Raw genomic sequence first — 27,307 nt, 5'->3', positions numbered from 1 at the left:
TATTTCCAAGAATCTATCTTAATTTTTTTAAAAAAGTATATATATCACTCTATATAATACAAAGTATTTAATTTATAAAACAAATCTATAAACTATTTCCCAAAACATACTCTCATCAAATATATTTATTAATGTATCAATATTAACATATTGCAAATATAGTATAAATAGTAAAATAAGGGGATACAGTTTTATCGATGCCACCAATCCAGGCATTATGTGACCTACAGAAAGAATACACTTCCAAGAGGTAATAGTCATTAGAATAAAAATAAAGATACACCATTTGGGCTCAAAACAGTTTTCTTGTTGCCATTTTTTTACAGAAATAAAAAATTTATTGGTAACAATGTTAAGGGGTAGAGGAACTTTTTTTTGGCTTACAACATAATATACCTTATAAAATGAAATCTCTAAACTTGGGTGCATTTCTCTACTGTATTCCTTTAAAAAAAAAAAAAAACTCTTGGCATAATTATATGTAGGTAACATGGAGCAGAAACCTTTACTTAAAGTTGTCGTATTTTTCACCTACCCTGAACATTAATTGACTCAACAGGCAACCGTCAACTTAGTAGATGGTGGAAGATAGAAAGGAAGACTTCAACTCCACTGGGGAAAGTTTAGGAAAGTGGCATCAGTTCAGATGCTGGAATGAATATTTGATCCAGAGTCTGGCTCAAACTAAAAAATGGGTAAAACTTACAGTTTAATTCTGTTCAAATCATGATTTTGAATATGAAATGTCAAAACCACTGATTAGTGATGATGAAGACATGCATGTGTGCTTCTCTTGGGACAGTCATTTTGGGACTATAGGAGGAAACTGTAAGTTTTTCCCTTGTTCTGATCCTCCAAATGATTAGAAAACAACAGGACAGTTAGATTAAAGTATGCACCACGGGAAAAATTCTAGGGAAGATGTATGAAATGGATTGAATAATGAATTGTTATCCCTGCATTTCTTATTTCTTATTAACCTTTAAATATTATTTTGTAGATGAAAATTTACACCCAAATATCAAGAAGTGATTTCTTTCTCAAGCATCACATTACTGAACAGAAGCTTAAATGATTAGGAAATCTTCACATTTGAGAATAAAGCTGTTCCATTTCTATAGCAATACAAGTCCCTGCAGGACAGCAAATTCCAACAACCTAGCCTGACAGTGACTTTCTCTGGAGCAGAACAAACAGCATGCCATAAAGCACTGAATCTTGACTTGCTGGGTGAGGGTCACTTTGGTGCCTTTGGGGAGATATTTCAGCCACACTGAAGCCACTAAAGTAAAAATCAAAAATGTTTGAGGGGCAGCAGCAATAAGGCAATCATTCCCTTTTCTATCTTTTCATAGCACCAGCGTGACAAATCTCTTACAGTGAAAATAACTCCGAATTGCCCACAGGCCACCAGGTGAGAAGACAGACACAGTGTGGCTTTAGTTTCAGGGCAGATGAACAGGTGAAAGGGTTTACAGGAAAATCCTTTCTTTTTATTTGATAGTGAGTTTCCCACTTAAAATTTTTTTTCAATGACTAGAATTCAGAATAACAACTTTGCTGGAAACTATTCTAATAATTTTTTTATATGAGAGAATTACTTAGAAAATGTGGGAAGTGAGAATGAAATATGTTTGATTATTTATGAAGAATACATAGGCTTTAACTATGTACTATACTTGATGCTACAGAATCCTTAAAATTTAGATCTAGAAAGGCCAATGGGGTCATCTAGTCTAAACTCTCTAGATATAGATGTCAAAATGGAACCCTGGGAAGGTGAAGATGAAAAACTTTTCCCTTACCAGAAGTTAGGGATGAAGAGCCTGTCTGGTCTCTTGCCTCTTGAGTACATTTGCTACATAATAAAATGCATGTTTATATACTTTTATGCAGCAACAAAAAAAATGTATATGCTCTGCATGTGATATTTTTAGACTTTTTAAAAAGTTCCCTTTGACATTTCTGAGGCTGATTAAATATATAACCAACATGAAGGATCTGGGTTACTATTTCCTTTAAACTTTCATCTTCCTAAAATGTAGCCAAAAATATTGTTCTTTTCAATAAACATATCTATTACAACTATGTTATTTATTATTTAAATAAGGACTCTATTAATAATTAAACCAGGATGATGGCTATAAAGTGAAACTGTCCTAGGATATTGGGGTGTATATTTATCCTTAAATACTATATTCTCTGTTATGAAAAGCTATTTTCCATCCTCTAAAAATAATAAACTTTACTTTGCTTATGTAGCTGAAAATGATTTGCATTTAAACTGACACTTAATTGCATATAATTAGATTTTAAACATGAAATCCCATGCTTCTCTAAGCTTTTGAAAAAGCATTTTATAAAAGCATATGATAAAAATTCATGTATTTTTTTACATTAATATTAAGTGCTGGTCTGGTCAAATGACAAAAAAGATAGGGAACAATGGAAATATATTTGTATCTGTTTATTTTTTCCTGGAATATTTTCTTGGTTAAAGTTTAACAAACAAGTTGATCCTGATAAATTACTAAGTAGGAGAGATGTGCTTGCTTAAAAGATGGTGAAATATTTGATGGCACATGGAAAAGTTAACAGTAACTTCAATTATAATAAGACTCTCATTCTGAGTGAAGTAAGTCAGAAAGAGAAAGACAAATACCATACGACATCTCTTATATCTGGAATCTTATATGGCACAAAGGAACCTTTCCACAGAAAAGTAAATCATGGACTTGGAGAACAGACTTGTGGTTGCCAAGGGGGAAGGGGAGGGAGTGGGAGGGCTGGGAGCTTGGGGTAAATACACGCAGAATGTTGCCTTCGGGATGGATTAGCCATGGGATCCTGCTGTGTAGCACTGAGAACTCTGTCTAGTCACTTATGACGGAACATGCAATGTGAGAAAAAAGAATGTATAATTTTAAGTGTAACTGGGTCACCATGCTATACAGTAGAAAAAAACATACAAATAAAAGATTTAAAAAATTCTCCATTTAATAATGAATTACTACTTCACTGCAATTAAGATAGCTTCTATAGCTATGATAAATTCTATAACTATGATAGAATAGTTTCAAAGACTTTGATATTTGACTACGGTACTTCTTTCTTTAATGATTTAGTCTGTAGTATTTGATATGTGCAATTATGTGAAGCATTATACTAAGTTGAATAACTCTGACTCCCAATATCTAGTTTAAGAATGAGAACAGATTCCATATACTCATGTGACCCTTTGGTATCACATCACCCTACTTCACGCCTTGAAGTAACCTCCATCCCGAGTTTTGTATTCATCATTTTCCATTTCTCAAAGAGGGATGGACCACATGCTTATAATCTTAAAAACAGTAGCATTAAGTTTTGCTTTTTTTTGGAACAAAATAAAAGGTGTGTAATCTTTCACAACTTTTTATTCACTGAGTAATATATTTTTAAGATTCTTTCATGTTATATTTACCTGTAGTTAGTTTATCTATAGAATAATTTTTCGTTATATGAATATATCATAATTTATTTACACATTTTGTTGTTCATAGATATTATTGTTAATAAGAGGCTTTTGTTTTCAGTATGTTAATATATAAATTCATAAGATTGTTTTCCTGAGTTGCCAAATTGATTCATACTTTCACAAATGATGTGTCAGATTTTCCATTGATACACATCATTATAATTTGCAATATCATCAAAATTATTTTTTCCAATTTGGTGGGTGAAAAATTGTTTTTGCTCATTTTTGACCAATTTATATACATTTATTGGCTTTTATTTTTTCTTTTATAAATTTCCCCTTTATTTTGGTCCAGTTTTCTACTGGTTTGCTCTTATTTTTCCTATGCACTCATATTTTTAATAAGATCTGAATACCAAGTCTTTCCTGGTATGTATATTATAGATATATTTTCCCAATTTCTGGCTTGTCTTTTTACTTTCTTTACTGAGAATTTCTTATAATAAAATACTAGTTTTGATGTAGTTAAGTCTATCAATCTTTTCTAAATGTTTTGTTCTTTCAATGCCTTATTTAACATATACCTATATACTACTCTAAGGTCATAAAAATATTTTCCTAGGAGTTCCCATTGTGGCTCAGTGGTTAACGAATCTGACTATGAATGATGAGGTTGCGGGTTCAATCCCTGGCCTTGCTCAATGGGTTAAGGATCCGGTGTTGCCGTGAGTTGTGGTGTAGTTCACAGACTCGGCTTCTTGGATCTGGCATTGCTGCGGCTGTGGTGTAGGCCGGCAGGTACAGGTCCAATTAGACCCCTAGCCTGGGAACCTCCATATGCTGTGGAAGAGGCCCTAGAAAAGGCAAAAAGACAAATATATATATATATTTTTTTCTACATATTGTAAATTTTTTGTTTTAATTTTTATTTTAAATGCTTTAATTCACCTGACATTGATAATGCTTATTTGTTTGTCATATGAAAAAGAAATCAGTATCTTTTAAAAATAATAAAATAACCAATCATCACATACTATTTTATGGAAAGTATATCTTTTTACCACTGAAGTGCTTTCTGTCTGTTATTTAACAAATTTCCAAATGTAAGTGTATTTTTGTGTCACAGTTCCAGATTCTGTTCCATTCAGCAATCTGTCCATATCTGTTTCAATTGAGGTGTACATTATAGTCTTGGTATCCAGTAGGACAAATCTTCCCACTTTTTGTTGCTTTTTTGAGGATTGTATTCAATCTTAAATATAAATTGTGGAATTAGTTTGTGAAGTTCAATATTTTAAAAATATTGAGATTTTGATCTTTGATTATGAGCTCTGATTTTGTTAATCATATTCAGTAGAAGATCTAAACCAAGCTTGCTTTTTTCACAGAGTAATTTGTATATGTGGCAATCAAGAACTAGGAGAAATATTTCTTTTAATCCAGAAGTCTTAGTCAGACTAATCAACAGTTGCTGTCCAGGGTTCATTTCCAGACTAGAAAGCTCACAGTGGGATTTAGTCTTCTTCAGTTTTACATTTTTAGGTTATCATTACTGTGTACCCAGGTTTTAGCCAGTTTTACCACTCTTTAGCACCCCCCCACCCACCGTGGCGGTAGGATAGCTCTTTGGAGAGAGAATCCTTTCTAGAAAATCAGCAATTCAATACATAATTTATATTGTAGAAGATCTATTTGTTTTACAGCATAAGAGTCTTTTGGAGCCTCTTGTGTGCTACCCTAGTGTAAATGAAACCCCTTAAGTAGTTCCAAAAGTGTTATTTGCTATTAATAATTTTCTCACATAAAACATGACTCACAATACAAATCCAAAACACATTGCTATTAAAAAGCTTTATATATAGGAACAATTTGAAGGCTGTACATAATAATAAATGCTATTTAAGCCGTTGCTATATTTTAATCAGTAACATTACTGTTATGAAGGAAACATACCATGAATGTGGAAGAGCTCAAAATACTCATCCATTTCATAAAAGTCACCTCATCCTTGTAAATAATATTCTCTCTACAAATATTTTCACCTAGGTATAAAGCTATAAATAAATAACTTTATTCTTTTGAAACTTTTACCTACCTTGAAGCTGCAGTTTATTACAAAATCTCAAACAGAATTTGACTATGGCCTTCTTATAATTATTTATACGGGAAGCATTGATTAGGTGTGTAAACTGTGTCAAGTGCTGCACTGAATGCTGTGAGGAATGAAGACATAAAGGAAAAAATTCCTCCCATTAAAGGTTTACAATCCAAAGGCCTTCAAGTTTGAAGATAAAAAGAAAATATTCCAAAAATGAACTCTAAATCATTTACTATTGTGATTGTGTCCATACATTGTGCCTCTTCCTCTTTTAAAGTTAGCAAGTCTTAGTGATAAGAGTACAGTTACCCAAGGAGCATATGGATGAAAGAAACAGACTTTTCTTCTAAGCTTAGAATTCAAATGCAACACATATTCTGCTATAACGCAGATCTGCAAAAGAGGTACACGGGAGAGGCAGAACAGCTCTCGGGTCAAGATTATTTGCCTAGGTTTCAGACTCTATTGGTCTGTTTAAAGCAAACATAAATCCTTTGGGGAAGCCTAAAAAAAGGAAATTTCAAAGGCAAACTGTCATTGTCTCAAACATTCTGGGAGAAAAAAAAATTAGTAAGTAGTAATAATAAAAAACTAATTAAATATTAGGTTTTTACTATTGTTTTTACACTTGTAAAGTGTGTTCATGTGCATTCTCCCATTTATTTTCCCAAAGAATAAACAGTTGAGTTAATTGAGCCTTTGCTCCTTCTAAGGCAGGTAAGTGGCCAGGCCAGGGTTATCACCAGCAACCCCCTCCTTTTTGCATGCATCAGATGGCCCTTGGAATCATTTCTTCAGAGGGAGAAGAATGAATCAGATGTGCGGTCTCTTTGCATTTTTCTAGTTCCACTCAAGAAGTGTCCTCATCACATATAGATTGTCCTACCTGAAATATGTTATATGGCTTTGAATACAAATATTTCTTCTTCATTTTCTTTTCTCGGCTGCACCTACAGCATATGGACGTTCCCAGGCTAGGGGTTGAATCGGAGCTGCAGCTTCAGCCTATGCCACAGCTAGAGCAACACCAGATCTGAGCCACATCTGCAACCTATGCAACAGCTTGCTGCAATGCCAGATCTTTAACCCACTGAGCAAGGCCAAGGATCAAACCCATATACTCATGGATACTAATTGGTCCACTCCCTCTGAGCCACAACAAGAACTCCTGTTTTGTTTGTTTGTTTGTTTGTTTGTTTGTTTAATCTCAACTTAATTCTCAGGAGAAAGAAATCTGTATCCTGCCCCCCACCCCCATTTTGTTCCTCTCTACTTAATTCAAAGTGGCCAAGGCCTGGGAATCCTGTGGTAGAAACAGAAATCTTTGTCATGGGGATGAGGTCTCTGTCCAGAAAAGGGAGTGTATTCTCTAGGATGACACTCTCAAACATGTGCCACTATCCTATGGGGAGAAGATACAGTGATTACATAGATTTTAAGTATTTTTAGCCACGGTAACACAGTCTCATATTAAATGAATCAGTTAAGACTCTTCTGTCTACCAGAATTCATGGCCATCTAGACAGTTTATTTGTCTTCAGACTCTGATGCCTTTGAATAGTATCAAGTGACTGGACTCTCAAAAGAAAAAATCAGATTTATTCTGAATTTCCTTAGCTTATCTGTGTCCAATATATAGAATTTTAAGCATATGAAATTGAAAAGGTCCTCATGATAACACAAGAGGATTTGATCTTCTAGGTAAGCTATGGCTGAATAGAGCATTCTTTGGCAAAGGATATTAATATGCAGCTGGCAAGATACTTTAAAATACACATATAAACACACACATACATTTTCAAGTACCTACTTTACACCATGAAACGTACATATGTTTGTTTTTAATTGCTAACAGCAAATGTTTATGCATGGTTGAAGCCAAAAAGTATTTATAAGAACAATTTAATACTTTGCTGATAAAATAACTTTCCATTCTTGTAAGAAATACAGGAAGATATAAAGAAAAATCAGAGGAAAATTTTCTTAGATTTACCACATTGGAAAGAGCACTGCAGAATCATTTTATAAAATAAATGCAAGTTACTATAGAATGAAATCAATACTATTTCCTGATGGATTTTAACATTCAAATCAATCAATGACATACTTATATGTATGCATTTTTGTAAAAAAAGGAATATTTCCATCAAGACCTTTTCCTGGGAGTTCCTGTCATGGTTCAGCAGAAATAAGTCTAACCTGCATTCCATGAGGACACAGGTTCAATCCCTGGCCTCGCTCAGTGGGTTAAGGAGCCGGCGTTGCTGTGAGCTGTGGTGTAGGTCACAGACATGGCTCAGATCTGGTGTTGCTGTGGCATGGCGTAGGCCAGAGGCTATAGCTCTGATTCGACCTCTAGCCTGGGAACTTTCAGGTTTGCAGGTGCAGTCCTGAAAAGACAAAAAAACCCAAACTTTTCCTTAACTGGTGTGGCAGTGGACCCACTAATCATTAAATTTAGTCTGCGTTAATTAGTGATGTATATAAATGGAGGCTAATGTTCTCCCTGCAAAAGCCTCCCCAAGAAAATTTTGTTGCTATGACAGAATGGAAGAATTGATAACAAACTAAAATACATGCCATGGGTCCCATAAGAACTTAAGGCGATCATTTCTTCTATTCTTTCATAGAAGAATTATGCTAAATAATTCCAATGTTAATGGAAAGTTAGGGCAAACTCAAGGATTAAAAACATACCTTTTATTAATACCAAAATGACACTTGGATGATATTTGTGAGTTATGGCTAAAAAGGAAAGTATTTATAAGCTGATGATAACTAAGCATATTGTATCACACATATCAAGTGAGCTAAACAATATATGCAGTTGTATTAATATAGGTAAAGCATATGAGAAAATGGAATCTGTATGATTAATTTCACTTCTGATATCACTATTTTTCAACTCATCTTTACATAGTGTTGAAAAAGAGCAATCTTGGATTTGCAATCAATAGGGAAATGAAATAGTATTAAAACAAACTAAATCATATTCATAGTATGTATTTATTTAACCACTAATCCTAGATTGTTTTTACCATATCAAAACTTTTTTTCATATATTTGTGACAGTTTAAATGGAAAATTCCTTCTGTAAAAAATGAATATATTCATTTATACTTGGTAAATATCTTCAGTTGATTAACATATTTTAAAAATGAACAAATTTGAAAACATTTAGAGGTTCACCACCTGAAGAATATAATTTTCAAATGACTATCAATAACTAAAAGTCAAATGAATGGTTATATTGGTTATTTATTTCAGACTTTATTTTTGGTGGTTTGCAAAAAAATAAAATTCTTTCATTATAAATCATCAAATTATCACCCCAGAATAACATCCTTAAAAAATGCATAGCAACGAATATTATATTTCTACAGTCTATACAATTCAAATTATTACAAAATTTTGGAAATACTGGGGTTATTTGGACACCTCCTCCTTACCTGCTTGTGAGCATGGTCATATGAATTAATGTGATTGTCAAACTCCTGATGCTTATAGTACTGCTTGTCACAGAGTTCACAGTAAAAATTGGCCTTTAGATCTTCCAGAGCTTTTGCTATGGTGTTCTCCTTCTCAGCATAATCCTAGAAAATAAAATTTCAAGGAAAGAAGAAATTAGTTTTCCTCTGAGTTTACCTTTTTCTCACCAGTTGTCAACTTTACTATAGTAATTAGAATTAGAAACAATACAATAGGCAAAGAGAAAAATAAACCAAATACCAGCAAACCAAATTAGGAGATATTATGAGTTAAAAAAACTAAAGATTAACAGAATAAGTCCAAATAAATGATTGACAGAACAGTGGAAATACACAAAAGAAAAGCAAATCACAGAAAGAAATAGAAGCCCTTGTTTGAACAAGTTCCTATGGTATGTTAGCAGAGAAAAAAAAATGAAACTCATACAGCTATTGATTCAACAGCTGATTTCTGGCAATGGCTTAGCTAACAAAAAACTTCTATATTTTTAACAACATCTATACTGTGTCAACTATGAAGGGGCCCATATTGGTGTGCAAATATTCATGTGTGGTATTTTTGTTTGCTTATTTGCTTCCCTAAATATCTGTATGGCCACTTATTCATCCCAAGTAGATTTCATTTGACTAATGTTTTCATCTTGATCCATATCAATTTAGGCTGAAAATATTCCCTAGTCTTTGGAAAATGAAATTTTTTTCTGTACATTATTTATGTAAACTGAAAAAAAATCCAACTGCGTAAGCGGGTTGCTTTCATCATGCTCATAGCAAATAAAGATGACTATACAATCAAACTCCTCAAAGCATGAAAAATGCAGTGAGTTATCATTAGCTTTCATTTACTGAGCATAATATAGCAAACTATTTAAGGCTCTTAAGTTTTCTTAAATTTAAATTTACTTGGTATTTCCTGCTTCCTTAAATGTTAATGTTGTCAGACATGAATGAACATTACATTGTGAAACACTGTCCAAGCCTTTCACTGAAGTGCTGATACAAAGACGACCCAAACCTCAATCCCCACAGTTGACTATTTTATGTTATTATGTTTCTAATTTACAGACTGTCTCGCGTGACTTCTTTAAATTTCAAAATAACTACATATTCAGTCCTTTTATGCGCTACTGTAAGACAGGCACTGGGATATGGAGGTAGAATGACATATTCTCCTCTATGTCAGTGGCAATCATCCCCTCACTAAATAAACAGACTAGAAAGAACACATAGTTTGAATGTTTAAATTGTTTCTGCAAAATTTGAAAGTGGTTCACCACCTGTAATTTAATGAATGTTAATACTTTTCTTACCTTATTGTGCTATATATTTATGTATATATCATATTGTAATGTCTGCCATCATTTGTACATATCACTTGTAGTACATCTTGTAGTAAGGCATGATGCATTTGCCATGATCTGTAAATACATAGTTCTCTTTTTCACTTTAAAGACAGTAATCCCTTGCTATTTTATTAGTTTTATCAAGTGCATAGCAAGAGGTGATAGGCTGCAAAATCATGCAAACTGTTCATATATGAGTTGTCAATTTGAATAATTAATTTACCACTTCTCGGCAGATTTTGAAATACTTCCTATTGTTCTTTTTGATCACATCCAATAAGTTAAAAAACGTTAAAGAGACAAAAATGAGTCATACAGATATAAACTGCTTACTGGATTTTTACAAAATACTCAAAATAACATTTTATGGATTATCCAATTTAAATGAAACAAAAATTAAGTACTGTGATTTCATGGCTATAGTGTGCAAAGTAGAGATAAAATTCCAATCAATATGAGTTGTATTATAATGGCAACAGCCTTTGCTTCAAAGCTGAATTAACTTTCAAAACAGTATTTCTGAACAGCAATTTCTTTGCAAACTAGTTGATTCTCCCCATTAATTATTACAGTTAAGCTACTACATCTTCCTAAATTTTTGATTATTTCTTATATAGTGTATAGTTTTTTGGGGTGTTTTTTCTCTTTTGTCTTCCTAAGATTGATATTCCTCCAGAGAAAAGGAATAATTGTTTTCTACTTTTTCTTTCCACAAAAGTGGGAAAATTGTGAGTAAAGCAAACTGAGATTCTTAGGTAAATTGCATTCTTCAAAGATATTATCCTTAGCTTATTTGAAAAAGAAAAAAAAAATTAGGAGTTCCCATCATGGCACAGCAGAAATGAATCCAACTAGGAACTGTGGAGTTGAGGGTTCAACCCCTGGCCTCACTCAGTGGGTTAAGGATCTGGCATTGCTATGAGCTGTGGTGTAGGTCACAGATGCAGCTCGGATCCCACGTTGCTATGGCTGTGGCGTAGGCCAGTGGCTACAGCTCCGATTGGACCCCTAGCCTGGGAACCTCCATATGCTACAAGTGCAGCCCTCAAAAAGACAAAAAGACAAAAAAAAATCTAAAATTAATAGCTAACATTTATTCTGTGCTTGTTTAGGACCAGTCACTGATTAAGAGTCTGTATGTATTAACTCATGATTCCATCATGATTAAAAATGATAGAGATGTGTATTCTAGACATTTCCTCATTTTACAAGTGAGAGTACTAAAGCACAGGCAAGTTAAATATCTAGCTCAAGGATATATAAATGTGCAGCTGATATTAGAACCCAAATAATCTGATCCATAGAACTTTATTTTCTTTAAACTTTAAAGCAGAAAACAAAGAAAGTAGAAAGAAAATTATAACAACCCCCACGTACCCATCACTCAGCGTCAATTATCAGCTCAGGGCCAAACTTGTTTCATCTTACATCCTCTCCTACCTCATATCCTTTCCCCTACCTCAGATAATTTTAAGGACATTCCTAAGTTCATACAGTACTACCTGTAAAACTTTTGGTATGTATCTCTAAAATAGAACTTTTAAAAACATCATCACCAGGAGTTCCCGTTGTGGCTCAGCGGCAAGAAACCTGACTAGTATCCATGAGAATGCAGGCTCAATCTCTGGCCTTACTCAATGGGCATTCTTGTCTTGTTCCTGATCTTAGTGGAAAATCTTTCAGCTTTTCACCATTTAGAATGATGTTAGCCATGGGTTTGTCATATGTGGCCTTTATTATGTTGATGTAGGTTCCCTCTGTGCCAACGTTTTTGGATAGTTTTTATCATAAATGGTGTTGAGTTTTGTAAAAAGCTTTTTCTGCATCTGTTTAGATGATCATATATTTTTATTCTTCAGTTTGTTAATGTGATGTATCACACTGATTGATTTGTGGATATTGAAGAAATTTTGTATCTCTGGGACAAATCTCACTTGATCATGGTGCATAATCCTTGTAATGTACTGTTGGATTCAGTTTGCTGGTATTTTGTTGAAGATGCCCACATGAGCTGTGGTGTAAATTGCAGATACAGCTCAGATCCTGTGTTGCTGTGGCTGTGGCATAGGCTGGTGGCTACACCCCTAGCCTGGATACTTCCATATGCCACAGGTATGGCTCTAAAAAGACAAAAATAAATAAAAAATTAAATAAAATAAAAACATCATCATGAAATTGATACCAGACCTAAAAAAACAAAAACAATATAGAGAACACAATCATTCCTTGATATCATCAAATATCCAGTCAGTGTGTTCAAACAACTCCAACTGTCTAATATTTCAAAAGTTTATTCAAAACAAGACTCAAATAAGGCCCATAATTACCATCATCTGCTGTGACTCTCAGTAGTATCCTTTATGCTATAAGTCCTCCCTCACTTTGTTTTATTCCTCATTGCATTTTAGTTTTCAGAATTTTTTATTATATCTCACATTTCGAAAAATGTTCAAAACTACAGAAACATTATAAAAATACACCAATAAAATTTTACATGGCCTTCATGTCAACAAAATCATTGTTAATATTTTGGCATGTGTTTGTTCTCTTGTTCTACATCTTCATCTAAGATGTTAAAAGAAACATGGCATAGTTGAAGTTAAGGCTGCAAATAACTGCACAGTAAGAAACATTTTTAGGCTAGAACTTTCAACTTGATACGAACTGAAGAAAGGAGTCAGGGCTCTGCTCCAGAAAATGTTAGTAGAAAAGAATGGCTGGGTATTGAATCATAAGGGAAAAGAGTCATGTGTATTGCCACTGATTAGACATTTTTAAACGATGTATATAAACTGGTGGATCCTGGAAGATGAGGAATGGGTAGCTTCTATGTGTGTGAAGGGGTTTAGAAAACAAGACTTCCAGTGCCAAGGAAAAAAATTTAACTATATATATATGTTTATATATATATATATATATAGACAAAATATATATATAGACAACATCAGCCCTCACTAGACTGACATGCCCAGTGATATGGGCCCTCTTCTCCACCTGTGGACGGTATTGAAAGAGGCATTGCCTGGTATAACGCGTAGTATACACATATTCAACACAGCCATCCACCAGCAGAAGGCAAGACATACATTTGAAAGAGAAGAAAACAGCTGCTCATATATTCTTAACCTTAATTTCCCCCTCTATCTGGCAAACCCATTCTGTTCAATTTATACACACACTCATAAATGCCCCACTGTGTGTGATAGCAGAAAGTGAAGAGGGATGAGCTTTTTGCAACTAGTCAAGTCATCAAAACCCATCACATTTTACGTATACCTAAAAACAGTAAAGGTTGAATCCTTATTTTCAGGAAAGCAGCGTATAATTCCAAAGTTATACATTCAAGAATTTACCTTATATAAAACAATAGCAGTTGTTCCCAGGCCAGGAACTGAACTCTTGCCACGACAGTAACCCAAGCCACAGCAGTAAAAACACCAGCTCCACTTGGCCACCAGGGAACTCAGGAATCTTTTAATATGCAATCCTAGCAACTGTGCAGTGTAATACTCCTTTGCAGAACAGCAGATTGAAACATAAGTTAATGGTTCATCCACAGTTGCATGGGCATTTCATCTACCCTTTATTCAAAATGAATAGTACCAAAGTAGGACCTTGAAGGAAGAAAATTTTATTTTCCAAAGTGATGCATTTCATGTTGGCTTCAGCATAACATATGTCATCAAAGGATATTCAGTCTCTCTTAAAAATCAACCATGACTTGGTGCTGGTGCTTTTGAATGACCTTTATTGAGGAATGTGAGCTCCAGGAGGGCAGGGATTCATACCTGCTTTGTTTACTGTAATTTATCTATCTCCAGAGCTTTTAACAGAGCCCAGCACTGGCAAACACTCAACAAGTAATAATAAACAAAGAACATTAGGACTGCCCTTTTTGTTTTTGTGTGTATAAAAAGAAAATATAACAGATACCAGTAGCACTAGATATACACTATTATTAAAGTAGATGTGCTCCTGTTGGGCTTGTGGTATCCAGTCATTTGGGGACATCTTTAGAGCTAATACCAAATTTGTTATATATAATATCCTTGCTAAATAGTAGTTATAACCACATATTACTTCCAATATTTCTGCTAGAAATACTCTATTTAAAGTAGTTAAAATTGCAAAGATATAAATAGATTGGGCACTGCTGGTATATAATTATTTTCAATGCTATTTAAAAAAACCTGTGATTAACACTTAAAATCATTTTGGAAAAATCTCTCTTCTCTCTCTCTCTGTCTCTCCTATTGCTCCATCAAGAATAAAAGCATCCTTGTGATTTATATGCAGAATAAATATTATTATAGGTTCTTTAAAGAGAGAAAGCAAAAAAAAAACTTTGTTAAAATTTGACTGTAAATAAAAGATTAATCAAGGAAGAGATAATGAAACTATTCTCTTCTAAAAGGATATACCGATAGAAGACATTTCTTCTCTAAATCCATAGTCTACACTTCCAAAAAAAATACTGTACATCTTCTGGGCTGTATCTCTTTTTCCCATTATTACCTAAGGAACTGAATCTGAGACAGTCTCCAGCAGTTTGGTGTGGGACCACCTGGCTGCAGATGGCCCCGGGATGTGCTGAAGTGTCTTCCCTTTCCTATTCAGGGTTTTCCCTCACTCATGATAGGGAAGTTTGAGGATTCCTACCCAGAACTAACAAATGTACAACTCTGGGGTGCTGAGGAGAGAATGCAATAATATATCCACATTTGATCATTGTGGAGGGTAAGGACTCAAGGATAAATTATTCCCCCTTTATCTACCAGGGAGACATTTTGGAACATCCACCTTTCTTTCTTTCCTTCCTTCTTTCTTTCATTTCTTTGGCCCGACTAAATGAGGCAAGGGATTGAACCTGAATTCTCATGGATTCTGGTCAGGTTCATTTCTGCTGAGTCACAATGGGAACTCCTGAAACACATTCCTAAGATTCCAGAGAGGGTCTCAATGAGAAGGAGCACAAGTTACTTGTAATAGTGGCAAACATTAAATATATGCATAAGTATGGATCTACCTTTGCATATACTTATGGATATATCCATACATAAGTATATTGGCTTTTCTAACTTGTTCTACTTTCCTGGAACTTCATTTCTGTTTCCTGGGAGCATTTCCCAAATAAACTAGTTGCATAGAACCCTTTGTACTGAGCTTGACTTTTAAGATGAACTGGGATAAAATTATCAGTTTTTATTTGATATTTTCTACGAATGCCTTTCTGACAAGATACATTTTCTAAAGTAACTTAAAATGACATTATTTTCCAGTTCATCATTCTCAAGTAGCCCTTCATTATTAGAGTAAATAGCTTTTCAATGACCTATAAGTCTTACTCTACCTGTTACTTGTGCCACATCTCTGTCATCATCTTCCATTACTCTCTTTCGCCTCACTTTAGCCACCTTTATTTCCTTATTTTTCTTAAGCCTTCTTTACTGTACACCTGCTCTGACACTTGCACTTGTTATTTACCTTCCTGGAATGCTTTTATTACTAGATGTTTGCATGAAACATACATTCACTTCTATCAGGTCTCTGCTAAAAATGCTCTTGCCTCAATGATGATTTCCTTTTCCATCCTTCTATAAGAGAAACACTTTATTCTATATTCTTTCCCTCTTTTATCTTTTCTTTTAATGTAAAGAATAGAAAGTTTATTCAGGAAGAAAATAGCTATAGAACATCTTTGGGCACTGGAGTCTTAAAACTATATTAACAATGAGGGAGAGTCAGGGTAAAAATTAAGCATGTGGAAAAACTGATGTTAGTCTTTATCTGGTTTAAACCCTTTCCTTATTAGGCAAGAGGGCAACCATTTCTGTGTGATAAAACACTGTGCTATTGTTTTAAAATCTATGTCATTCTGTTAAAGCTAGGTTCTATTATCTCCAAGGCTGAAGAATGGATAACAAGATAATTCTGACAATACAGGGACAAGTAAGGGTTGAGTTAGAAAGTCACAATTTTATCAAAAGTCATAGATGCTTTGAAGACAGTTATAGTTTAGAATGTGTATTTAAATGTAAGGCTTTTTTAAGGATTCCACAGAAATGCAAACCCATCTATACCATCATCAAAGGTGAAGGCAGAGACAAAATATTCAACAAGAGTCTGAGTATTGAACATGAAATCTCTGGTGAGCTAATTCAAGAACAACCCAACAGCAAGGACAATGTATACCTTAATGCTCATGTTTACAATAATGATGGCAAGTAAAATAGTTTCTCAAAATTGATAACTTTTTTTCAGAATGGGAACTAAGGTGAGATGATACATTCATTAGACTTTTTATCTACTTCTATGTTGTGATTATTTAGCTGATAACAACCACTGGATGAACAGCATGGTTTCTAACCTTAGAATCTCTTCACATAAAAGAAGTATTGATCTCCAAGCCTCAGTTAAGTACAGTCTTGTCTGTCTCACTTGACTATACTAATCATCATCAAGACAATGCCTCTTTGAGGGCATGTGTTTCTTCTTTCATCCATGGATCCTACAGAGATCCCTAAACTATGGCTGGTTCTTTGTAGACCCTCTGGTTAATATAAGTCAATATTTAGTACAACTTGAAACAATACCAGAAGACTAAGATCGACTCCTCTCTTCACATTTGGAAAGATCTGAGGGACCACATGTTTTAATAGTTGGCTGAAATTTAATATCACTCTGTACTCTCCCTGTGAAAAGCAAGGATGTGGGAGATTTTATTTTTAAGTCATAAAAAATACAAAAGCTGTGCTGAAGCTAAATGCTAGCTTATATATATTATATGTATATATATAATCATACCTATATATAAAATTCCCAAATGGGACTTCTATATAAATAGATTCAATAGGGTCCCATGATATAATATGAGTGTTAATAATACAGAGTACTTGGTTCAGCTTAGAAATCTCCTGAATTTACAGGCAACAGCTGTTTTCCTGGAGAGACAGAAGAAAGACATGTAATGATCTGATGCATATGTGTTACTGTCTCATGTAACAGTAATCTTGAGTAAGACAGAACTGTTTCTCTAATGAATTGTCTTAATGATTTTCCTAGCTTTAGTTCTCCCAGAAATAGATGCTGAGATAAAGAACTGAGATTAAGTGGTTTATTTGAGAGCTTAAGAAACATATGTAGGAGTTGATAAAGATTTTTGATTTCAGGTCTGACATGTACAGAGCTTGAAAGGCATCACTCTTGTCCTTACAACAAGAACAATCTGGAAAATGAAAATCAATTATTTTTCTTGAAACTGTCATAGAACAGAGGTCACAAGGAAAAACACCGTTTCCAAATCTGGAGAGGTAGGCACATTCAAAATAGAGCTACTAACATCTGCTTACTTGGATCAGAAGCTGCTGAGCCATGAACTATAAGGAATGCTTAAATGTTAACTTTGATGGATTTCCATGAGTTGATTACATAGTGAGTGAGACAGAAACTTGGTGTGAAACAGAAACTCTTGGTGGCTGCAACATTAGAAGGATCCCAAAACAGCTTTCCTTTCATGAACAATACCAGGCTTTCATGATGACAATTTGAGAAAGAGTCCCTTGTGTCCCTGGAAGGTGAATGGGAAGAACACCTCTTGTGAAATAAGCCAAGACCTTCTCTTTAACTGAAAACCACTCCCAAAAGATAAAATATTTCCACAGCTCAGTTGGAAGAGCTTATTCTATCCAGGGAAAGAGTGTATTCTTCCTAAAGTCATTCTGTCTCAACAAAAGACATGGCTTCAAAAAATATTCTGGGCATTCTATAGCCAAAAAATGGACTGGGTGCCTTGGGTGAGAGGAAAAAAAAAGAAGACAAGATATACCAGAGGGGAATCACATATGATGGTCATGGCTCTGTTGCACAGACACATTAAAGGATTAACGTCTAGTTAAAAGGTTATAGAATTCTCCCTCTCTCTCACACATTACCAACCCAGGTACAGGTATTCTCTATAATAGTGAATTAAAGCTTAAAGGATGGCAAGATGGCAGAGTACTCTCTCTTTTTAAGGAAGAGAAGAATACACAGAAGAATAAGAATTAAAGGGATACAATTGAGGGCATAGAGAAACTTTATGCCTCTTGTGCTCATAATTTCAGAGAACTTTAGACACAGCCCAATGTTTAGACAGATTAATATAAATGTTCAGAATAAAATTATATTTATCATAGTTGCTATTATCAGATATATGTCTGGCTTTCAACAAAAAAATTACAAATCATTCTAAAAATTAAGAAAAAAAACAGTCTGAAGGGAAAAAAACAAGCATTAGAACAAGACTCAGGAATTCCTGTTGTGGCGCAGTGGAAACAAATCCGACTAGGAACCATGAGGTTGAGGGTTCAATCCCGGGCCTTGCTCAGTGGGTTAAGGATCTGGTGTTGCTGTGAGCTGTGGTGTAGGTTGCAGATGAGGCTCAGATCTGGCATTGCTGTGGCTCTGGCGTAGGCCAGCAGCACCAGCTCTGATTAGACCCCTAGCCTGGGAACCTCCATATGCTGTGGGTGCAGCCCTAAAAAGACAAAAAAAGAGAAAGACCAGAACAAGACTCAGATCTCAGATGCTATCTAGATGTCTGAATTGTTAGGGATTTCAAAATAATTATGATTAATGTGTAAAGTCTCTACTAGAAAAGGGCACAACATGCAAGAATAGATGGGTCATGTAAATAGAAAGATGGAAATTCTGAGAAGGAATTGAAATGAATTGCTAGAAATTAAAAAGCACTCTAAATGATGCCATCATCACTCTGATACCAAAACTAGACAAAGATATCACAAAAAAGAAAATTACAGGCAAATATCATAGATTAACATATATGCAAAATTCTTCAACAAAATACTAGCAAACTGAATCCAACAGTACAGTTTGGATTATTCACCATGATCAAGTGAGATTTGTCACAGGGATACAAAATTTCTTCAATATTCATAAATCAATCAGTGTGGTACACCACAGTAACAAACTGAAGAATAAAAACATACAATCATCTAGACAGATGTAGAAAAAGCTTTTTACAAAACCCAACACCATTTATGATAAAAACTATCCAAAAAAGTTGGCACAGAGAAAATCTCCCTCAACATAATAAAGGCCACATATGACAAACCCATAGCTAATGTCATTCTAAATGGTGAAAAGCTGAAAGATTTTCTGCTAAGATCAGGAATGAGACAAGAATGCCCATTATTATGACTTTTATTCAACATAGTTTTGGAAGTCCTAGCCATGGCACTAAGAGAAGGAAAAGGAATAAAATTAATCCAAACTGGAAAAGAATAAGTAAAACTGTGACTGTTTGCATATGACATGATACTATATATAGAAAATCCTGAGGATGCTACCAGAAAATTACTAGAGCACATCAATGAACTTGGTAAGGTTTCAGGATACAAAATTAATACATAGAAATCTTTTGCATTCCTACATACACAAAAGTTCCAAAAGAGAAATTAAGGAAATAATCCCATTTACAATTGTATCACAAAGAATAAAATACCTAGGAATAAACTTACCTAAAGAGGCAAAGACCTGTACTCTGAAAACTATAAGATGCTAATAAAAGAAATCAAAGATGACACAAAAAATTGAAAAAGATATATGGTGTTCTTGGATTGGAAGAATCAATATTTTCGAAATGATTCTACTACCCAAAGCAATCTACAGATTCAATGCAATCCCTATCATATTACTGATGGCATTTTTAACATAACTAGAACAATTTTTTTTTAAATTTGTGTGGAAATAGAAAGCAATCCTGAGAAAGAAAAATAGAGCTGGAGGAATCAGGCTCCCTGACTTCAGACTATACTACAAATCTACAGTCATCAAAACAGCATGGCACTGACACAAAAACAGACATATAGATCCATGGAACAGTATTGAAAGCCCATAAATAAACCCACATACCTAGGGTCACATAATCTACAACAAAGGAGGCAAGAATTACAAAAAACTGCAAGTTTTTTTACAGGAGAAAAAAACTTCTCTCCAATAAGTGCTGCTGGGAAAACTGGACAGCTACATGTAAAAGAATGAAATTAGAAAACTCTATAACACCATACACAAAAATAAACTCAAATGGATTAAAAACCTAAATGTAAGTAAAGGAAACCATAAAACAACCATAAACTTTTGCAGCAACATGGAGGGACCTAGAGATTATCATTTTAAACGAAGTAAAACATAAGAAAACAAATATCATATGATCTCACTTGTATGTAGATTCTTCAAAAATGATGCAAATGAACTTATTTACAAAAACAGAAACAGACTCGTGTACTTCAAGAACAAACTTATGGTTACCAAAGGGGAAACAGAAGGGAGGGATAAATTAGGAGTTTGGGATTAACATATACACATTACTCAATATAAAACAGATAATCAACAAGGACCTACTGCATAATGCAGGGTACTTTACTTAATAGTCTATAATAATCTACATGGGAAAAAGAATCTGAAAAAAACAGATGTATGTATATGTATAACTGGACCACTTTGCTGTACACTTGGAATTAACGAAACATTGTAAACCAACTATACTCCAACATAAAATAAAAATTAAATAAAAACAAACAAACAAACCAAAACAAAAAGACTTAAATGGGGCTGCAAAAGAATCTGGAGACAGATTCATAAACATAAATTACTCATAGAAACTGTCAGGACTTTTTTCTTTTATGCACTTATTAAATGGATTACTTTAATGATTTATGCATATTAATAGTTTACATGTATTTTGGAAATTAAAAAAAGGAGTCAACAATAAAAAAACACTGTAAATGAAAGGAATACTTTCAGTGGACTCATCAACAGACACAGTATAGCTGAGGAAAAAATTAGTGAACCTAAAGAAATACTAATATACTCATACTAAATTGAAATGCAAAGAGGAAAGAGGAAAGAAGAAACCAGATCAGAACATCCAAGAACTTACAGGATAATATCAGAAGAGAGCCAAGAGTGGAGTGAAAGAAACATTTGAAGGAATAATGGCCGAAATTTTTGCTAATTAATAGCAGATGCCAAATTACAGATCTAGGAAGCAAAGAGAATACTAAGTGGATGTAAATAGCAATACAAAACAAACACCTAGACATATATTTATATACCAGAAGGACAAAGAGAAAATCTTCAGGTTTAGGCTATTTTAGATAAACAAAAACTAATAAAATTCATCATCAAAAAATCTGCCCTGCAAAAAAATATTAAATGAATAGTTCCCATTATGACTCAGTGAGTTAACGAACCAATGTTGTCTATGTGAGGATGCAGGTTTGACCCCTGGCCTCGCTCACACTCAGTGGGTTAAAGACCCAGCGTTGCCAAGAGCTGTGGCGTTAAGTCACAGATACGGCTCAAACCCGACATTGCCCAGGCTGTGGCACAGGCCAGCAGCTGCAGTTCCAATGCGACCCTTCATCTGGGAACTTCTGTATGCCACAGGTACAGAAGTAAAAAGAAAAATAAAAAGAAATACAAATGGAAGTTCTTCAAGATGAAAAGTATATAAGAAAAGTGTTGGAGAAGGAATAAATTGAGGGAAAGAGGCTGTTATCTTAACTTATCTGAAAGGTAACTTTGTTTAAAACAATAATACCAAAAATGAACTGGGTCAGTATAGCATATGAGTAAGTAAAACAATACCACAACAATATCAGAAAGGACTGGGGAATGGGAACACTCTCCTAAAAGGCACCTACATTACATGTGAAATGGTATAGTGTTATATGAAGGTGGACTTAGATTAATAAATATGTATGTTGTAAACTCCAGATCAACCATTTAAAAATATTAAAATAAAGTATAATTGATACACTGAAAGAGGAGATAAAATTGAACCATATATGTTGTTCAATTAAAATTTGAGAAGGCAAAGACCAGGAGAAAAAGAGAAACAAAGAACAAATTTAACAAATTAAAAACTATTATAAACATGGTAGCTATTAATCAATTGATATCACTAGCATTTAAAGTGACATAAATAATCACTTTATATGTGAATGGGCTAATTATATCAATTAAAAGACAAAAATTGTTCACAGTGGATGAAGAAACGGACAACTTTGTATCATCTAAAAGAAAGCCACTTACACAGAAAAACTCAGGATAAAAGTAAAGGGATGGAAGCCAGTAAAGATTGTGTTATGAAGGAAGTTGCTACAGAAGCAAATGAAGCTTGTTTATGTTGGTAACTATGGACCCTAATGGAGAACACAAATCTCAGAGTTTTGTATTTGTGGGTCAGGGAAATATGCCATTCATCCAACAAATTCCTTAAGTATTGGTCCATGGAAGTTTCCAAAGAGCATTTACACCTAGCTATATAGATAAAACACTATACATATATTATAAATGCATGTATATGCATACATGCACACATATATATATGTTGCTACTTGATATTACACTATATGTAGTGTCTCACCATTATACATTCTATGAAGATAGGATCTTGATATTTTTTGTTCACTGCCATATCATCAATGCCTAAAAGAATTCCTAGAACAAACAGGTGTTTAAAAAATGTGTTTACTAAATGAATGAATTAACTATTTTTGGAAGTTGTACATATTGTTTACCATCTTGACACACATTTTTGATGGTGTACACTATTTGATTGGATGGGAAAATATCTTTGAAATTCCCAAAATGCACTCTTTTTTTTCTACTGTGATTCAGCAGTTTAGTACTTATAATCCTTGCTATCTATGTACCCATGCAAAATTTAATGCATTTTATACAATAATTTCCTGAAAGATGATTTGTAATATTCTAACATAAATCAACACTAAATTTTACATGAAGCTATGGCTCATTCTTCTGTTTATTTTGCAACAGAGAGAAGTGATGCACCCGAAGGTCCAAATATCTGTCCTTCATGATTAGCAAAATCAGCTTCAGATGCTCCCTTCGGCAACACATATACTAAAATTGGGATGATCAGAAAATTAGCATGGCCCTTGTGTGAGGATGATGCACAAATTAGTGAAGTGTTTCATATTTTCAGATATACAAATTAATCACTTTGCTGAACACCTGAAACTAACACAACATTGAAAAGTAACTATATTTCAATAAAAAATTTTTAAAGGAAATAGTTTGGGATAGCAAAACATAAGTCCATTCATTCAACAATGAATGCCTATAGGTCTTATGTACATCCTAGAGACATAATATGTGTAAAATAATCAGTTTTCTATTCACACCATTATTTGGGGGATAGAAAAGAAAAACAGCTTTTGTTTATTATGGTATATACATACATACATATAAATACATAAATATGCCTAATGATACTTGAGATTTGTAAAGGTTATTGGAGGTGCACAGTGGTAGGCAAATTCTTCCATTGAAGGAATCAGTAGAGTATTTCAAAGTAATGCCTAATTCATTGAAAACTGAATAGATGTCAGTGGGTGAAAGAAAAGATGCAGTGTATTTTATATTTCAGAAAAAGTAATTATACAGAGAGCCAGGAAATATTAGAACTTTGAAAACTGGCAAGCTTTTGGTGTGGCTAGAGAACTTGACACACGTGAGGAGTAGGGAATACTATTGCTGGTAACAGTATAAAGGTGAAGAAGAGATCAGGTCATGAACTCGTCTCTTTTTTGTCTATGCTAAGAAGTGTGAATGTTTACAAGGGCTGATGGGGAGTCAGTAAAGATTTTTCAGCAAGGAAAGAAGCTGATCACATCTGCATTTAGGAAACAGATATGAATGCAAAGTAGAGAATGAAAGATATATGAAATTAAGACTGGACATTAGGAAAGTAGTTTCCATGTGGGAAAAGATAAAATATTTAACAAAAAGAGTGGCAGCCAGTGCAGAGGTGATGGGAAATCACGGAAAGATCTGAGACAGCATCACAGAAGATTGTGACTAATGACATGAAGGATACAGGAGAGAACGGTCCCAGTTGAGTAATGTAGATTGGGGCCAAGCTCTTCCATAAAGATGAGTGATTGTAAGGTAAGAAGATATCCTGAGTATCTTTCTTTAAAAGGGAAAGATATTAGCTCCTAATTTTTGGAATGACCACTTGATTGACCACATGGAACTGTTCTTGAGTTTTTCTCCAAAACAAATTTCCTATATCTTAGAGAAGAGTTATTTAATAGTTTCTGTTAATTTCATTCAATTATAATGTTTTCCTATGTCAGTTTATTCTGTTTGCATTGTCAGCTACTTTAAACATAGAATAGTCTATGATCATATCACCCTAAATGGGTCTGATCTTGTCTAAACAGAGAATAATACAATAGAGCCAGAAGTTCAGAACTACTGTTTTATTACAGAATAATACAATTGGAATGAAATAATAAACATTTTAAAATTCAAAGTACACTGAAGCTTGCAATACTCATTCTATAAAGACAGCCAATCTCCCTCTAGTAACTTGGACTGGAATGGTCCATGAATAAATTCAAAGAGGCTACCAGAAGCCAAGATGATTTTAGGAATTCTTTGAATTAGATGAGAAATTTGCATATTTTCTAAAACTGCATTTTGTGAATGGAAGATCTAAAGGGGTTTTGCATATTTGTTAAAAGATACATCACTTCAAAAGATGGTCACATAGAAAAGGGGCGATAAGAAGAGCACCAAAATATGTGTATTACATACAGATACATATATACTATAGATTTCAAAAACAGGAAAAGATAGATTCTTAATTTTGAACTACGCAAATGTGTGTATTGCATACAGATGTGTATGTAAATGTGTGTATTGCATAGATACATATATACCGTAGATTTCAAAAAAAGGAAAAGATGGATTCTTAATTAATTTTGAACCAGTTCTACTACTTCCTAAGTCACACAGTTCTTCCCCCCCCCCACTTTTTTCATTTCCTGGCTGTAAAATGAAACAGTCTTGCTGAGAACAAAATAAGGTAAAATAATAGTCCTCGAAACTAACCTTAAGCATTTTTTAAAAATATTTTAAACTTATGCATTTTAAAAAAAATATTTTCTCAAAGAGCAAGCATGACTTTGTAGGTGTCACATCAGAGGAGTTCCCCAGATGCCCTGCAAAGATCATAATGCAGCCACAGCTTCCATAATAAGAGGAACAACATACGGAGACCTGCTGTCCCTCCCATTAGTGCCAGCGGGCTCTGCCTCTGTGGTTAAACCTGCTTTGTCTTGAACTCCAAATGGGAGTGATATTCTGCACATTTGGTACATTGTTAGCACAGCAGGGAAAGCCCATTTGAAAATAATCATATGTTTCAGGTATCCAAAAGAAAAGAGACATTTTGCAAAGAGAAACATTTTAACTTGAAAAACTTACAACTAAAATTTGTGTGGAGAAGAGACAATGAAGAAGGGAAGGACATTAACATGTATCCATTGCTTCCAACCAGCCCTATACTCAAATCATCTCAGGCCTGACAATACTAATCCTCAGGCAAATATCAGCCCCATTTTACATATGATGAAAACAAGATTAGAAGGGTATGGCAAATTGGCCTGAAATCTTATACCATATAAGGTGAGTCTGACTTTGCTGTTGGCTCTTGCTGAGCCACCCACAAACTTTTTTTCATGTCTGACATTCTCTTATACTAGGAGTAATCAATAGTAGCCTAAAATAATTAAAACAGAAAAAAAGATATATGTGAAACACACATTTTATTTTTTTTGGGGGGGGTTGTCTTTTTAGGGCCGCACCCATGGCATATGGAGGTTCCCATGCCGGGGGTCTAATTTGAGCTACAGCTGCCAGCCTACACCACAGCCACAGCAATGCTGGATCCAAGCCGAGTCAGCAACCTTCACCACAGCTCATGGCAATGTGGGATCCTCAACCCACTAGTGAGGCCAGGGATCGAACCCTAAACCTCAGGGTTCCTAGTCGGATTCGTTTCCACTGCACCACAACGGGAACTCCCAAACACACATTTTAAAAGAGATTAAAAGAAGAAAGTATATTTTGTTAAAATATACATTTAATTAAAATGTAAACATATGATAATGCAAAACATTTAATACTACTTGAATTATTCATTGAATATATATACTTAAAAGTTTGAGAATGCTAGTTTGAATAATACAATGAGAAAGATATGATTCTTCAATGATTGATGGTCTGGACAATATAAAAAAATGGGAAAGGAAGTAATCAGGTAACCTACACAAGACCTTTAGCCATGTGAATTCATCATATAACTGCATAAAGCTTACCCTTCAGTTTTCTAATATGGGGGAAACTATAAAAATAAGGTTTTCGATATATTCAATTTCTAGAAAATATCACGGTTGTGTTTTAATAACAAATAGCGAACTGCCTAGTCAATATTGAAATTTTTCTACCATTGATTTTGCTTCTGTTTTTTATTTTCAAAATCTCAGGCTGCTGTTTAAGACTCTGATAAAGGTTTCTATAGGGTTCATGTTCATGTTGGGGAAAACTATTTGAAGAAGGCAAACAGAGAAAGAATATCAAATGTTATAAATGGTATAAATTATATTTAATGAGAATATGAACTTATATATTCTAGGATATTCTATCCCTTTGATATGACTTTCTGGAAGAACAATTCATGTGTAAAATAGGGAAACTTTCTGGAGCTATCTGCAGAATAAACAATTACAATACTAATAGTAGTGAATATTTCTACTACTTGCTAATAGAAACAGATATCTATAGAATAAACAATTACAATACTAATAGTAGTGAATATTTTGACTAATTGCTGCTCTATAGCACTTGCTACATGCCAGGCTCAATTCAGGGTACTTTATACATATTACATTGGTTAATTCTCACAACTTAATGTGCTTGGTCTTTTTATTACTGCCAACTCACAGATTAGGGTACTGGGACACATAAAACTTAAGAACCTGCCCAAGGTCATACAGTTAGTGGATGGCAAAATCTGGAGATGAACATAGGGATTCTGGCTGCA

At 34.0% G+C, this 27,307-nt stretch overlaps 1 protein-coding gene and 1 non-coding gene across 2 annotated transcripts in view; one reads left to right on the top strand and one right to left on the bottom strand.

Moving 5' to 3' along the window:
• The window catches only part of ZNF804A (zinc finger protein 804A), a 302,430-nt gene that overhangs the window by 53,621 nt on the left and 221,502 nt on the right, over positions 1-27,307 (bottom strand). The window contains exon 2 of the mRNA XM_047773027.1: positions 9,005-9,148. Within this exon, the coding sequence (XP_047628983.1) occupies positions 9,005-9,148 (144 nt within the window). The remainder of the gene's footprint in view (positions 1-9,004; positions 9,149-27,307) is intronic.
• Positions 23,293-23,396, top strand: LOC125123768 (U6 spliceosomal RNA). Its single transcript, XR_007134151.1, has one exon. It is a non-coding gene; the product is annotated as a U6 spliceosomal RNA (small nuclear RNA).

The sequence above is a fragment of the Phacochoerus africanus genome, chromosome 3, assembly GCF_016906955.1.
Source record: "Phacochoerus africanus isolate WHEZ1 chromosome 3, ROS_Pafr_v1, whole genome shotgun sequence".
Taxonomy (NCBI): domain Eukaryota; kingdom Metazoa; phylum Chordata; class Mammalia; order Artiodactyla; family Suidae; genus Phacochoerus; species Phacochoerus africanus.
The sequence above is the reverse complement of the archived record's forward strand: the minus strand, read 5'-3'. Positions and strand labels throughout refer to the sequence as shown.